General features: G+C 34.9%; 2 protein-coding genes across 7 annotated transcripts in view; one reads left to right on the plus strand and one right to left on the minus strand.

The window, feature by feature from the left end:
- The window catches only part of SGTB (small glutamine rich tetratricopeptide repeat co-chaperone beta), a 45,772-nt gene extending 42,070 nt beyond the window's left edge, over positions 1-3,702 (plus strand). For all 3 annotated transcript variants that reach the window (XM_055331393.1, XM_055331392.1, XM_055331390.1), the window contains one exon: positions 584-3,702. In XM_055331393.1, the coding sequence (XP_055187368.1) occupies positions 584-695 (112 nt within the window). In that variant the 3' untranslated portion in view covers positions 696-3,702. The remainder of the gene's footprint in view (positions 1-583) is intronic.
- Positions 3,703-3,856: 154 nt separating this feature from the next.
- The window catches only part of TRAPPC13 (trafficking protein particle complex subunit 13), a 38,197-nt gene continuing 28,971 nt past the window's right edge, over positions 3,857-13,082 (minus strand). For 2 of the 4 annotated variants that reach the window (XM_055331389.1, XM_055331387.1), the window contains 5 exons: positions 11,283-11,416; positions 9,780-9,978; positions 8,191-8,291; positions 5,808-5,955; positions 3,857-5,690 (listed from right to left, as the gene is read on the minus strand). In XM_055331389.1, coding sequence (XP_055187364.1) covers positions 5,583-5,690; positions 5,808-5,955; positions 8,191-8,291; positions 9,780-9,978; positions 11,283-11,416 — 690 coding nt within the window. In that variant the 3' untranslated portion in view covers positions 3,857-5,582. Of the gene's footprint in view, positions 5,691-5,807; positions 5,959-8,190; positions 8,292-9,779; positions 9,979-11,282; positions 11,417-13,082 lie in introns of all 4 variants that reach the window. The other 2 variants (XM_055331388.1, XM_055331386.1) reach the window with 1 other exon arrangement.

Genomic DNA, 13,082 nt, shown 5'->3' on the forward strand with positions numbered 1-13,082 from the left:
ATTTTATATAAAGACAGGAGGACCATGTGCTTTTTGTGATTGCAACCATGTAACCAACCCTACTTACAATATTGCATTTTTAGTGATCTTTCAGTGGCATGATTCTAGTGATGTGTAACACTTGCAGTTGATGGTTACACACTCAGGCATTTGTATTGTTTTTTTGCCTTCGTAGAAATCAGTTATGTTAGGTGACATAGAGGTGACCAGAAGGATTGTGACACCTAGCATACCTGATGACAAGAGCAATTCCTTGCGTTGTATTTGAGCACCGACAACGAAAGCATGTACTCTTCAGCCCTTTGCTTATTTGTGGTTAAACACTAAACCGGGTAGATTTCACCCTGATTTCAGGAAGTCCCTTTTTAGCGTGGGTGTTTTGTTTCTTATGAAGAACACTGCACTGTTTTAGTGCTATATGGAGGAATTGGTAACTGGAAGATAGTAACATCAGGAGTCTAAAACTTGTTTTTATAGAAAAAGTTCCCTTTGAGTAATACCCACATCCTCTGCAGTTCTCTGGGCATTGGTGTTATGTGACTGGAAGTTCCCTAATTCATACCACTTTGCCTCTTTACTACAGGGGACAGCAGTTTGCTCAGCAGATACAGCAACAGAATCCTGAACTTATAGAGCAACTCAGAAATCACATCCGGAGCAGATCATTCAGCAGCAGTACTGAAGAACATTCGTGACTTGATCAGGGACCCTAACCCAGAGCACAAATGATTATGGCTCTTAATTGTTTGCTGTAGATAGTGGCCAAAACAAAGACATGTAAAAGAATCAATCTGTCTAGACGATAGGTTTATCATCCACAGACTTGAACATATAACATGACTCCTTTGTAAATGAATGGTCAGTAGCCCTGTGGAATGCCAGTAGAGTACTGGACAGGGTTCCATTTTCAAATCATCATCATATTTGTATATTAGACCTAATAGCAGAGTATACTTATTGAACAGGAGGGCTGTTTATGGGTGAGTTCTCTAGCTCTAAATTCCCTGAAGCAAACTGTTTTTGAAAGATGGCGATGGCCAAGAAGAAAGGTTTCTCATGCTGGTTTAGGAGAAGTATCCTGGCCGCTGAACAGCATGCATGTCTGGAGAGGAGAAATGTGTTGTTCAGATTTCGTTTTGATAGTGCTATCAGGACTGAATGTAGATCACAGGGGCCGGTACTGTCTTTAATGCTGCTTGTTCTGATGGGGTAACAGGGAGTAATCAGAGCTGGTGGAAAGAAGCATTTGGTGCAAGGGTGGTTTTGAAAAGAAAAATAAGATGCTGTGAATGTACAGAGTGAAGGTAGGATGTTCAGGTTTTCTGCATAGTTCTTAACTAATCTTGCCTGCAGTTTGGTCTTGATAACATTAGCATGGCCAATTACTCTAAGTACATAATAAAATACATTTAGAAATCCTTAATGGTACTGTTTAGGCCCTTTGTATAAACTACTCAATTTAACTAGCACAATTTCCCCAGTGGTGACTTTACCATGGAAACTCTCAAATATACTTACATTTAAATAAGCCACTGTTTTGGCCCTCAAGTTAAGGATTTTCTAAGTGGCATTTAATTATGTGCATATACTGATTTTTTTAAAACTCACTAATTATTTGATGGATTACAAAAAGCTTCTATCACTAACACTGCTTGTTCATGTAAACCTTTGCTGTAATTTGGCTTAGCATGTTGCTTTTATGCTTAATCTTAATTTGATGCAATGTAAACATAACGGGACTTAAAATATTTCACTGAAATCAGAATTCATAGTAGTTAATGAAGAAATGTGGCATTAAGTATTAATGGCATGTCTTTACAGTGATAAAAGACCATTCTAACTGGAATTTCTTTTGTTAATTATGAAATTGGTAAAGTAGGGTGAACACAATAATTTCACAAGTGTTGTGACAGACAGCTGAAAAAGAAATTAATATAAAAAGAAGTCAGTAATACTCATGATGATGAGGGGCCTTACTGTAACTATTCTCTTCAAAAAACTTGGTATCTCTATAAGGTTAAAAACCAACTTTTCCTTTGTTTCCCCCCTTGTGAGATTAGAACAGTGGTTCTGTAATTTCACTGTAAGAATTCATTGAAAATGCAGTTTCACAGCCACACTTTCAATTTTTATTTAGTAGTAAGGCCTAGGAATCACCATGTTAAATAGCATACCAGGTGGTTCTGACTTAGGTCTTAGGACTCTAATTTAGAGCAAAGGTAAGTTAGAGATTTCTCCTCAGACCAGCAAATTCCTAACTGCCTGAGCACAAGACCCATAAGAATCTACAGTTCTGGCCAGAGAAGAGCAGGACTTAAATTTTAGGCCTTCTGAATTAAATTTCCTGTATTCCATCTAAACCAACTTAATTTTTCATGAGGTTAAACTCAGCTCCTAGTGTTCAAGTGTTATACAGAACGAAATACTATTCGCATGAAAGTTAGTACTGTCCTAGAAAAAAAAAAACGTGAAAGGTGATCCACAATTAAAAATTAGCTACTCTTGGGGTGCCTGGCTGGCTTAGTAGGTAGAGCATGTAACCGGATCTCAGGGTCAGGGGTTTAGGCTCCACATTGGGCATAGAGTTTGCTTAATTTAAAAAAAAAAAAAAAAAGGCTACTCTTTTCCAGTGATAAGACAAAGTTTCTAGCAAAACTATCTTATATATTAAATTGCTTTTAGATCAATAAAATTGGTAAATCTGTAGGTGACTGACTGGAAAGAGAGAAAATACAAATCAACAGTACCACAAGAGAAAGAGAGGACAGCACCATAGCCTTCGAGACTTTAACAGGATAATCAGAAAATACAATGACCAACTCTAGGTCCATATATTGAATAACTTACATGAAACAGATGAATTCCCTCTAAGATAAAAACTACCAAAGTGCAGTGAAGAAATAGACATCCTGCAGGAGAGCAAGCTTCAGGCCCAGAGGACTTCAGTGGTAAATTCTACCAAACACAGGAGAAATACTATCAATTCGACACTATTTCTTTCAGAAAACAGAAGAGGAGGAAACACTTTCCAAAGCATTTAGCTATTATTACTCTGATACCAAAATCAGACAAAGGCATTATAAGAAAAAACACTTTTTAAAACAATGTCTTGATTTGCCAATATCTCTAGTTGGGGTACGCCATCCTTTTTATGCGAAGAGCTGGTATAGTCCTTCCATTACAAATTTCTCGTTTGTTTCTTGGTTGATACACCACCTATAACAAGTTCATTCTAGGCATTTGTCATTCTATTCAAGCCATTTTTGCTCTTCAAATACCTTTATCATTTTGGAATCACAACTGCAAATCATTTCAAGAAAAGTGTATGCATTTGGATTGTGCTAGCTACTCTTAAAATTATAAGGACTGTCCCAAATACTTTGCTGGCTTGTTTGGAACAAGAGGACATTAAGGCAATGTACTAGAATGTAATTCTAGAATTTGGTATACATTCTGTTTAGGAATGACTGGCTTCTGTTAACCACATTTCATTGTAGTAGCTATAGCTGTTATGATGCTATGTGAAACTTAAAAGGTTCCTTTTATGAGGAAGACGTTTTCATTTAATGTACCAAATTGTTTATCTAATTTTTATAATATGGTTTAAACAGATCCTTTCTAAGATGACATTATCTAACCTTTACTTAAAGAATGGAGGATGTGTATCAAAAAGAGACTTTGTAATTAAATCAAATTACATAGCAGCTATCAAGTGACCATTATATGTTACTTTTAAAATCTGGAACAATGAAACAGAAGGTTCAGTCACAAGAAGATGCTTGAAAACCAATGGAAATACACAAAGCAGTGGCAATAAAGTCTTATTAATCAATCTTACTCTGAAAGAAAGACAGACTTCAACTTTAGACTGCACTTTATTTTGCACAGATATTTCATTATTAGTGCAATTTAAGGGGCAAATCTCATTCTGAATATAGCTTTCACTTTGGACCAAATAATTTGTCATGGCAATAAATAATTATGCATTTAAGAAAAACCAATTTTTGTATTTGAATTAATGCATCTAACATTTAAGCAATTATATTTACATCCTTGAATTCCGACTTACCAAAATAGGTTTTTATTTAACAGCATAAGCTTTTTGTTTCCTTACAAAATATTGAAGTTTAGGATATTCATGTTGCAAATTTGTTTACAATTTTAACTTTCTTACTATTTTGTTCCTGGAATAAGTAAATCACTGTGATTACATATAGAGACAGTTTTGTAGTATTTATACATGATTTAGAGTTCAAAATCAAATATCAGAAGTTGGAAATCCTTTAAATATGCCTTAGGAAAATAAGTGGCTTATTTTTCAATGTGAAAAAACACAGGGCTTTTTAGCTTAGAAAATTAACAGGAGGGTATCCCTGGGTGGCTCAGTGGTTTGGCGCCTGCCTTTGGCCCAGGGCCTGATCCTGGAGTCCCAGGATCGAGTCCCATGTCGGGCTCCTTGCATGGGGCCTGCTTCTCCCTCTGCCTGTGTCTCTGCCACCCCTCTTCCCCTCTGTGTCTCTCATGAATAAATGAATAAAATCTTAAAAAAAAATTAACAGGATTCTTAGTTAAAAGTTAACAGAGTAATCAACAATCCAAGCAATTAAACCAATTCTGATCTGCTGTTAGTAACTGATATTTAGATGTGTGTGTTTATATGTCACCACAAACACAGGTACACATAAATATAATAACCTTGAAAACAACTAGGAGAACTCATAATGTGTTGGCAATATTAAGGTTACATAAGCACTACTCTAGTTGTCTTAAACTTTTTCTGCTGAGGAGTTAGGAAAACAAGGGTGAATTGGAAAATTCTCAAATAAAGTATTATAAAAATCTAAAGTTTTAAGAAACAATTTTATCTTTCAGATCAAGGTCAGCAAACTAAAGCCTGCAGGCCAAATCTGGCCAGCTGCCTGCTTCTGTAAACACTGCTGTGCTCTTTTTGCCTACGGGTTGCTGTCCCACTACAATAGCAGAGTTTAGTCTTTTCTTTTTTTTTAAGATTTTATTTATTTATTCATGAGAATACACCGAGAGGAGAGAGAGAGAGAGAGGCAGAGACACAGGCAGAGGGAGAAGCAGGCTCCATGCAGGGAGCCCGAAGTGGGACTCCATCCCAGGTCTCCAGGATCACGCCCTGGGCTGAAGGCGGCGCTAAACTGCTGAGCCACCCGGGCTGCCCCAGAGTTTAGTATTTTCAAATCACGTTCCCTGCTAAGACAAATATTTAGTATCTGGTCCTTTACATAAAATGTTTGCTAACCCCCCATTCTAGATACTTGCTAGGGACAGTGCCTCAAATATAGAGCTTTTGAGAAACAAATCCAATGGTTATCTAAAGATGTTAACAGGCTGAGTGTAGGAAATATACAAATGTCCGTTTAGAATATAATTCACAAGATAAAATCTGTAGATGGTTCTTTTCAAAACAAATATTTAATATTTTAACTTTTGCAGGAAAGAAATTTAAATAATAGGTACTTATTTTTGTTGTAGATGTGATCATTTCACAAAGGTGACAAATACACAGGAAGTCCTGTGAAACTCCATGAAAAGTAGAACACTGGAAGTTTTCTTCAACTCTCCACCTTAATGGCCGAAGATACCACACAGACCTGTGCGATGTCATCATATTCGTACGTTCTCTTTAAGAATGTGTCTGTTAGTCTTAAGCCGGAGACACTCTATTGAGGGAAAGAGAAAGGCATAAATATCTGGGAAAGTACCAAGGGAAATGTGGAAACAGTAAACGACCATGGGTTACCTGTGCCCAAATACTGAAATTACTGAAAAGAGCACACCTGCAGTCCCTGCACCGAAGACAGCAGGGTGAGAGCCAGGCAGAGGGAGGAACTTGGATGTAGCTTTCCGAGCTGTCTTCCTGAGATGCCACACCAGTGGATAGAATTGGTATTGCACATTTCCAAAACCAGATCCATAGTCCTTTCACTGCTGGAGGAATCAAAAAGACGGGAATAAATCTTGTTCCTTTCACAAAGCAGTACTGTGCTATTTCTTCCACTAGTGCCAATGAATTGGTTTTCAGGGTAACCAGGAGAATAAAAAGCAGAATCAGAAATAAAAAGCTATAATGTCATTTTTATTTCACTTAAGATAGAAACAGGAAAATAAAAGGAGATGGCATCTTCTACGGTTTAAAGTGGTGCTGAGATTGATCTGCCTGTCTGGATATAAGCCTTCTGGTTCTATTATTGAATCCTGGCTCCCTGGTGCTGATCTGTTAACAGCTTTGCCATTTCTCTGGGAGACTTCCAGACATCTGTGTCTAATCTTGTTGCTATGTTTCCTTTCTATTTCTGGCAGGTACTCTTCCGGAAAGAAAAAGATAAACTGAGTCTTTTTGTTATTTAACCTAGGTTCCTTTACCATGCAGATAACACAGAAAATGACAGTATTTCTAAGTAAATATTATCCAGGTTTGTTCACACAGGAAAAGACTGCTTCTGCTTATAAGTGATATCACTAGTTTAGCTTCAACATGTTAAAAAAAAAAAAACTTTCAATGACAGTATACACATTGTTCTTTTTTTTTTTTTTAAATAGCTGGAGGCTCAAAGTAAAAAACAGTCCTCTGCTCTACCACCATTTTTGGCTACTTTCAACTGTTTCAGTTTTTTCCTCCTCTTCCTTGGCTCCTTATTTTAAATACTTATTTAAATTTCAATTCGATTCTTAAGACATACTGATTTAATGATCTTTAGCTTTTATATGTCTCTATTTCTGCAACAAACATTTGAAATGTCCACTGTGTGCCACAGACCAGGTTAAATGTACTACATGAATTTTCTCATGACGTTTCACAAAAATCCAGTAACTGTATTTTGTGCATGTGTGTGTGTGTGTGTGTGTGTGTGTGTGTGTGTGATAGTGGTGGTGGTGACAGGGATCCCATTTTTATACATGAGAAAACTGAAGGTCTAAGAAATAGGTGCTTTTTAGAAAATTCACTTCAATCTTCTGAAGTTAAAGCAGACACCATAAGAAAATGTATTTCTTCATTTTTTACAGCAGTTTGTCATTTGGTCATTAATTGATTTGCTACACCTCAAAACATTTAAATAAAAAATCCAAAGCACACCTATACACAAAGGGTCTTTACCCTACGCATGTTGCTATTTAATGAACTTCCACGATGGGGCAAATTCATCTACAACACGAGGTAAGATATGGTCCCTTTTGTTGAATAGTGCAGAATGTAGTAAGGGAGAGACTAAAAATTATAGCAATATATATATATATTCATATATATATGAATGTCACCAAGAAAAACTATATAAAAATTCGCTATAACAAAAAAGGAATGATTAACTGTGCATTATAGGTCACTAGCTTCAGAGGGAGGAAGGTATTTTTTTAATTTTCAAGGATGAGTATTTCCTATATCATAAAGTTGGAGTAGATACGGAATTTTAAAAGAGTATACATTCAGACCATGTTGGATGGGAATTATTACTGCAATATTATCAAAATGCCCCAACTAATAATACATTCCAAGTAGTAATACAAGTTGTACCAGAAGCAACAGGACTGGAATTTAATCCTGTTTTTCTGGCGTCAAAGCCCTATGCTCTTTGCATCCCAATCGCTAGATTATATCAAGGCCCTATTTTCCAATCTATGATTGATTCCTTGTCTTAAATTCATAACCAATTTTTACTTTCTTAATAATAAAGCTGTAATCCAGGTTTAAGTATAGTTCAGAAAAATCTCTTATTACCTTCAATCTATAATATATTACTTCGTAAGAATGTACTAGTTCATGCATTAGTAATCTGAAGTGTGAGGAAGTGTGAACAATGAAGAAGAGCATGGGCTCTGAAGTCAAATACACCTGGTTTCAAATTCTGGCCCTATCTTTTCTAGCTCTCTCTGCTTGACTAAGTCACTTAACGTCTGAGTTGGCTTTCCCTTGCATAAAATGTGAATAGTACCTACCTCATAGGGTGCAATTCATGAATTAAGCAAAATATAGACAATGCCTAATAAAGTAGGACCTCAAAAATAAGTAATGTATACAGCTACCAAAAGAACTTTACAGTATGCAACACCAACATCAGAAAAGCCTTACGTCAAGAGGAAATTTAAGACGGCATACTCAAAGACTTTAATTTCTTTGACGTAGGCGAGGAGCAAAGGATACCCATCCACAAACACTGCCATTACCTGCAGTTTGTTATTTTACAGGTAATATGAAAAGGTTCTTCTAGGTTTACGGTATCTGGGATTGCCTCCAAAGACAACCTAACATCTCCATAACCTGGAGCCTAAGAGAAAAAGCAACACAGTTAACATACATCTATTACAAAACCTTTCCACTTTAATAAAGGTACCACACTAGCCCATGTACTCAACAGTTGTTGCATCTCCAAGCTCATGTTTGGAGAAAATACTTCTCAGTCATTCTTCCTGTTCTCTGTTCTAACTTCTTTTGCTAATATCGTCTGTGGACCAGTACTGTGGACCCTGTGTTTGCTATGATTATTCCATGTTCAGTAGAGATCAAATGAATCTCAGAGGTAAATAGTAAAGACATTTCGGTACGTCTGATCTTAAAGGGGTGTTTTCCAAAAATCCTATAGCTTATACATACATAACTCTAAGGTTATTGCCAAAGCAGGAAGAGTAAGATTGCTGTGAAAAGATCCAAGAAAACAAACAAACATGTCCATTAATGAGACACTCAGGCAAGGAGAGACCAGAGAAACATCAAAGCTTGGAACCTCTATGGCAAGATGAGAGCTAACAACTATATTTTAAAATAGGCTCAGTGGGGCGCCTGGGTGTTTCAATCGATTAAGTGTCTGCCTTTGGCTCAGGTCATGATCTTAGGGTCCTGGGATTGAGCCCCGCCTCAGGCTCTCTGCTCAGTGGGGACGCTGCTTCTCCCTCTAATTTTCCCTCTATGCTCTTTCCCTTTCTCAAATAAATAAAAATCTTAAAAATAAATAAAATAGGCCAGTGATAATTTTTTCCCATAGCGAAATTTAAAAAAAATATATATATATATCACAATAGTTAATATTCAGCACAAAGGGCATACTCCCACCAGTAAGAGAAAGAGTACTAGAAGCCATCCCTACTTTAAGAGCAGAAATTAGGTAAATTATTCAAGTAATGCTTACAAGGTAACTTTAATGGGTCTCACTTTCTGATTAGACAACTCAGGTTTTCAAAATCTTTAAAAAAGTATGAACTAGGGGCACCTGGGTGGCTCTGTGGTTAGTGTCTGCCTTTGGCTAAGGTCGTGATCCCGAGGTCCCAGGGTCCTACATCACGCCTGCTTCTCCCTCTGCCTATGTCACTGCCTCTCTCTCTCTCCGTGTGTGTCTCATGAATAAATAAATAAAATCTTAAAAAAAAAAAAAAGAAAAAGTATGAGCTAAGTTGGTGAATTTAAGTCTAAGAGTTTCAGGGCATTGCAAAAAAATCCTTTAATGTAATAGAAGTCAGATGAACATAGAGTATGAAATATCATAGAAGGGAAAAGTTGGTTAGCACTAGAGTTTAATTTCTATTTGGTAAGAGTAACAAACCATGTATTATGGATCAAACATTTGAACATTTTTCATTTATCATAATGAGTTTCTACCAAGAGATCAGTAAAATTATTAGTCTTTTATCTCTTACTCACTGGTAATATTAGCGCTTCTTATACTGCTGATTTTTAGTGATGCACCTAGGAAAATTTAAGCTGTCCTAAGCATCTGCCCCTCGCACACCAAAACCCCCTCAAATGTTTTCTCTAGACTCACCATTCGCTGAAGTTGGCTGGTCTGTAATCTTCCCCTTTCACCTAGATTTGTTTTCCACACTATATCCAATTTTCCAATTACTGTTACTCCTTTAATGATGCCTGCTTTTTCTGCAAACTCTTTCTTGGGTTTTAGGCAGTACAAATACTGGCGTGTATCCATTGGTTGCAAATATGCTCTTGACCCAAATGTAGTTACACTAAGAGGGGTGGAGAGAAGAGACAGAGAAAATTCTCTAGAGTCTTTTAAAAGAAAAACCATGGCTGTGACTGTTCCTTTGGACAGGAACTGAGACTTACCATCCAAATATCTTAAATAGAACAGTTCAGTGGTTTCAACACAAATGAAAAAGGACAGAACTGAGAGGATTTATTTTCTTTGAATTTTTTAGATGATATGGAAAATCTTTGGGTTCTTTATAATAGAATGCAATATATTACCTAAAATACTGGATATGTATCAGTTAACTGAAAAAATGCAATAGCAATCAAACCCAAAGTATCCTGTCCCGGTTCTCTGTAATTACTAAAGAAAGTCATCTAGAAGAAAAAACATACCATTATAAATGACGTGATCATTTTAAAAATAAACTAAAAGATCAGAGAAAGAATTGAAAGTTACTGTTTTCCTTAGTGGGGATATAGAAGGCTACAAACTTTACTGAATTGAACCATCATAATAAAAGGTAAATGTTTCGTTCTTGATGAATAAAATCAGGTATTTTCCAGATATTGCCTTCTTATCCTTATTAACATCAACTTTATATTTATTCTTCCTTTTTAAAATAACCTACAAAAAGACATACGTATTTCATTTCTGCAAAACAAAACAAAACAAAAAACCAACACTAGATCTATTCCTATGCTCACTCCTTTTAATGTTGACAGATTATTCTTAAACCTCACCCTTCATCTTTATCCTTTCTAACCTCTCCATCATTCCTTCCTATGCCTCAGTTTTACCATTTGCAGGAAAGGTTGAACAGTTTCAGATTTATGTCTCTGAATTATTCTAGAAATTAAAAGACTAAGTGCTTCAAAAAGTAAAATATAAAATGCAAATGGTTAGGATCTTTATTATATTTTTATGTGGAGGGAAGAATGGGTGAAGCACAGGAGATTTTGGGGCACTGGGACTATTTGGTATAAGACAGTAAAAAGGTGGTTACATGTCACTGCATTTGTCAAAATCCACAAAAGGTAGGACAGAAAGAGTAAACCCCGAATGTAAACTATGAACTGTAATGAATAAAAGTATCAATACTGGTTAATCAACTCTAACAAATGTGCCACATTAAAACAAGATGTAAGTAATGGGGGAACTATGAGTAGGGGGGAGACGTGAGGAACTCTGTGCTTTCTGATCAATTTTTCTATGCACATAAAACTTCCCTGGGAAAAATAAAGTCTCTTAATTAAAATACAAATTACAAACCATCCAAGAGTAACAAATGTTAGAAGAGTTCACATACTTGAAAACAAACACTTCATAATTCATATTTACCATTCTCCAGCTTGGCTGACTGAGTTTAATTCTGCTACATTGTACATTATAGATGGTTCCAATGAAACTTTCTCCATAAACATGGGCGAGGTTGTAATATTCTGAATCTGGGCTTCGAGAAATACTTCATCAGTCTGAGGATATGAAAAAAATATCCACCAAAGTGTAATGGTATTTAAAATATTTACCTCAACAAAAATATCTCATCTATACGAAGAAAAAATATTAACCACAAATGTGATTAGTTCATGCCTGCAAATCAAAGTTATCATAATTAATGCAAGAAAAGAAATCTTCATCCTAACGTAATTAACAGGGGCAAAGTCAAGTGTTAGTTAACTGATAATTTGTCAAACAATGGATGGGGGATAACTATAATATTTTTTGTATCAACATCCAAAACTAGTTATTTAACTGGAATTTCATTCACAGATATCCTAAATCTTTGAGTAGGTTTCTAAATGTTAACATGTCATTTAGTAGTATAAATATACCTATGTACCTATCATTTCAGTGGTATGTTAATATAATTAGATCTTCATTATAATATTCCATCATAATATGGTTTCCAATGGTCATATTATTTCAATTTAGAAAGTATAGAAGCCACCAGTACAGTGATAATCAATATATTTTATAATCTTATAGGATTTAACTTTTTATTTAAAGCAATTTGTTAGTGGACATTTGCAATTTCTTGGTTCATCTTAAATATATATTTAGGGTTAAAAAAAGTATGTAAATTATACTTGATAATCATGGAGCTTCCAAATCAAACATAAGGTATTCTGTAGCCTTAGAGAAAGATTTGAAAACTAATGCTGTTTGGCAATATTGTAATGAAGGGGTAATTTAAATATGTAGTTTTATAAAATTTTTATTTTCTAAATTTAGGGATTAAAATTTAGATTATTTATACTAAACATCCTTCTTTTTATGTGATTTGTCTCTTTTTGTGTGTTTCTATAACTGAAGAATAGGAGACCTTGGTTCATTTTTGAAATAGACTTATCTAAAAAATAACACATTAAGGATATTCAATTCAGTAAATAAAAAGTTTCAGAGTCATATACAGAAATAAAAAATATAAACTATGATCCCCAAAATTTGGCAGTTAATATCAAATCTAGGAAAATGGAAATCATTTGCAAAATTATAATAATGAAGTTTAGTGTAATATATTATTATCTAAAACAGATTGTTTAGGTCTTGGCACGTGCTCAAATGAAAATAGAAATACAGTGATTTATCAGTTTAAAATAATTGCCACTTAAAGGCATTGTTCTGTTACATTTTCTTAAAAAAAAAGAAAGGTAAATATATCCCATCAATCCATTGCTTTAAAAAAAAAATAACCACAGGCCCACATTTCAAATTTAAAAATGCAATTTTCTGCTTACGTTTAGGAAAAGCTTAGATAAAATGAAAGAAAAACAAGCAGCATAATGGAAAATTAAGTTAGTTTGAACAGTTAGTACAAAGTAATTTGACACTTGAAAAATTAAGAATTCTGTGCTACAACATTAAGATGTTGTTATTATGCAAGTCATGTTATTATAAGCAAATGCTGCTTATATTAAATAGAAACTTGAAAATATGACTTTAGCCAACTTGGGAACATTTGAGGTTCTTCTGTTTACTAATGTTTACTTTACCCAAACATAAAACTAAAACCACTGTGCATTTTAAGATAAATTTCAACTAGAGAGTTTGCCTCAAAGAATTAAAGGATGGTAAAGAATCTTATGTTAAGATATTGAAAATCCCAAGGCTATTTTAAATAAGGTTAACATGCCTCTT

Source organism: Nyctereutes procyonoides, unplaced genomic scaffold (assembly GCF_905146905.1).
Source record: "Nyctereutes procyonoides isolate TBG_1078 unplaced genomic scaffold, NYPRO_anot_genome, whole genome shotgun sequence".
NCBI classification, from domain to species: domain Eukaryota; kingdom Metazoa; phylum Chordata; class Mammalia; order Carnivora; family Canidae; genus Nyctereutes; species Nyctereutes procyonoides.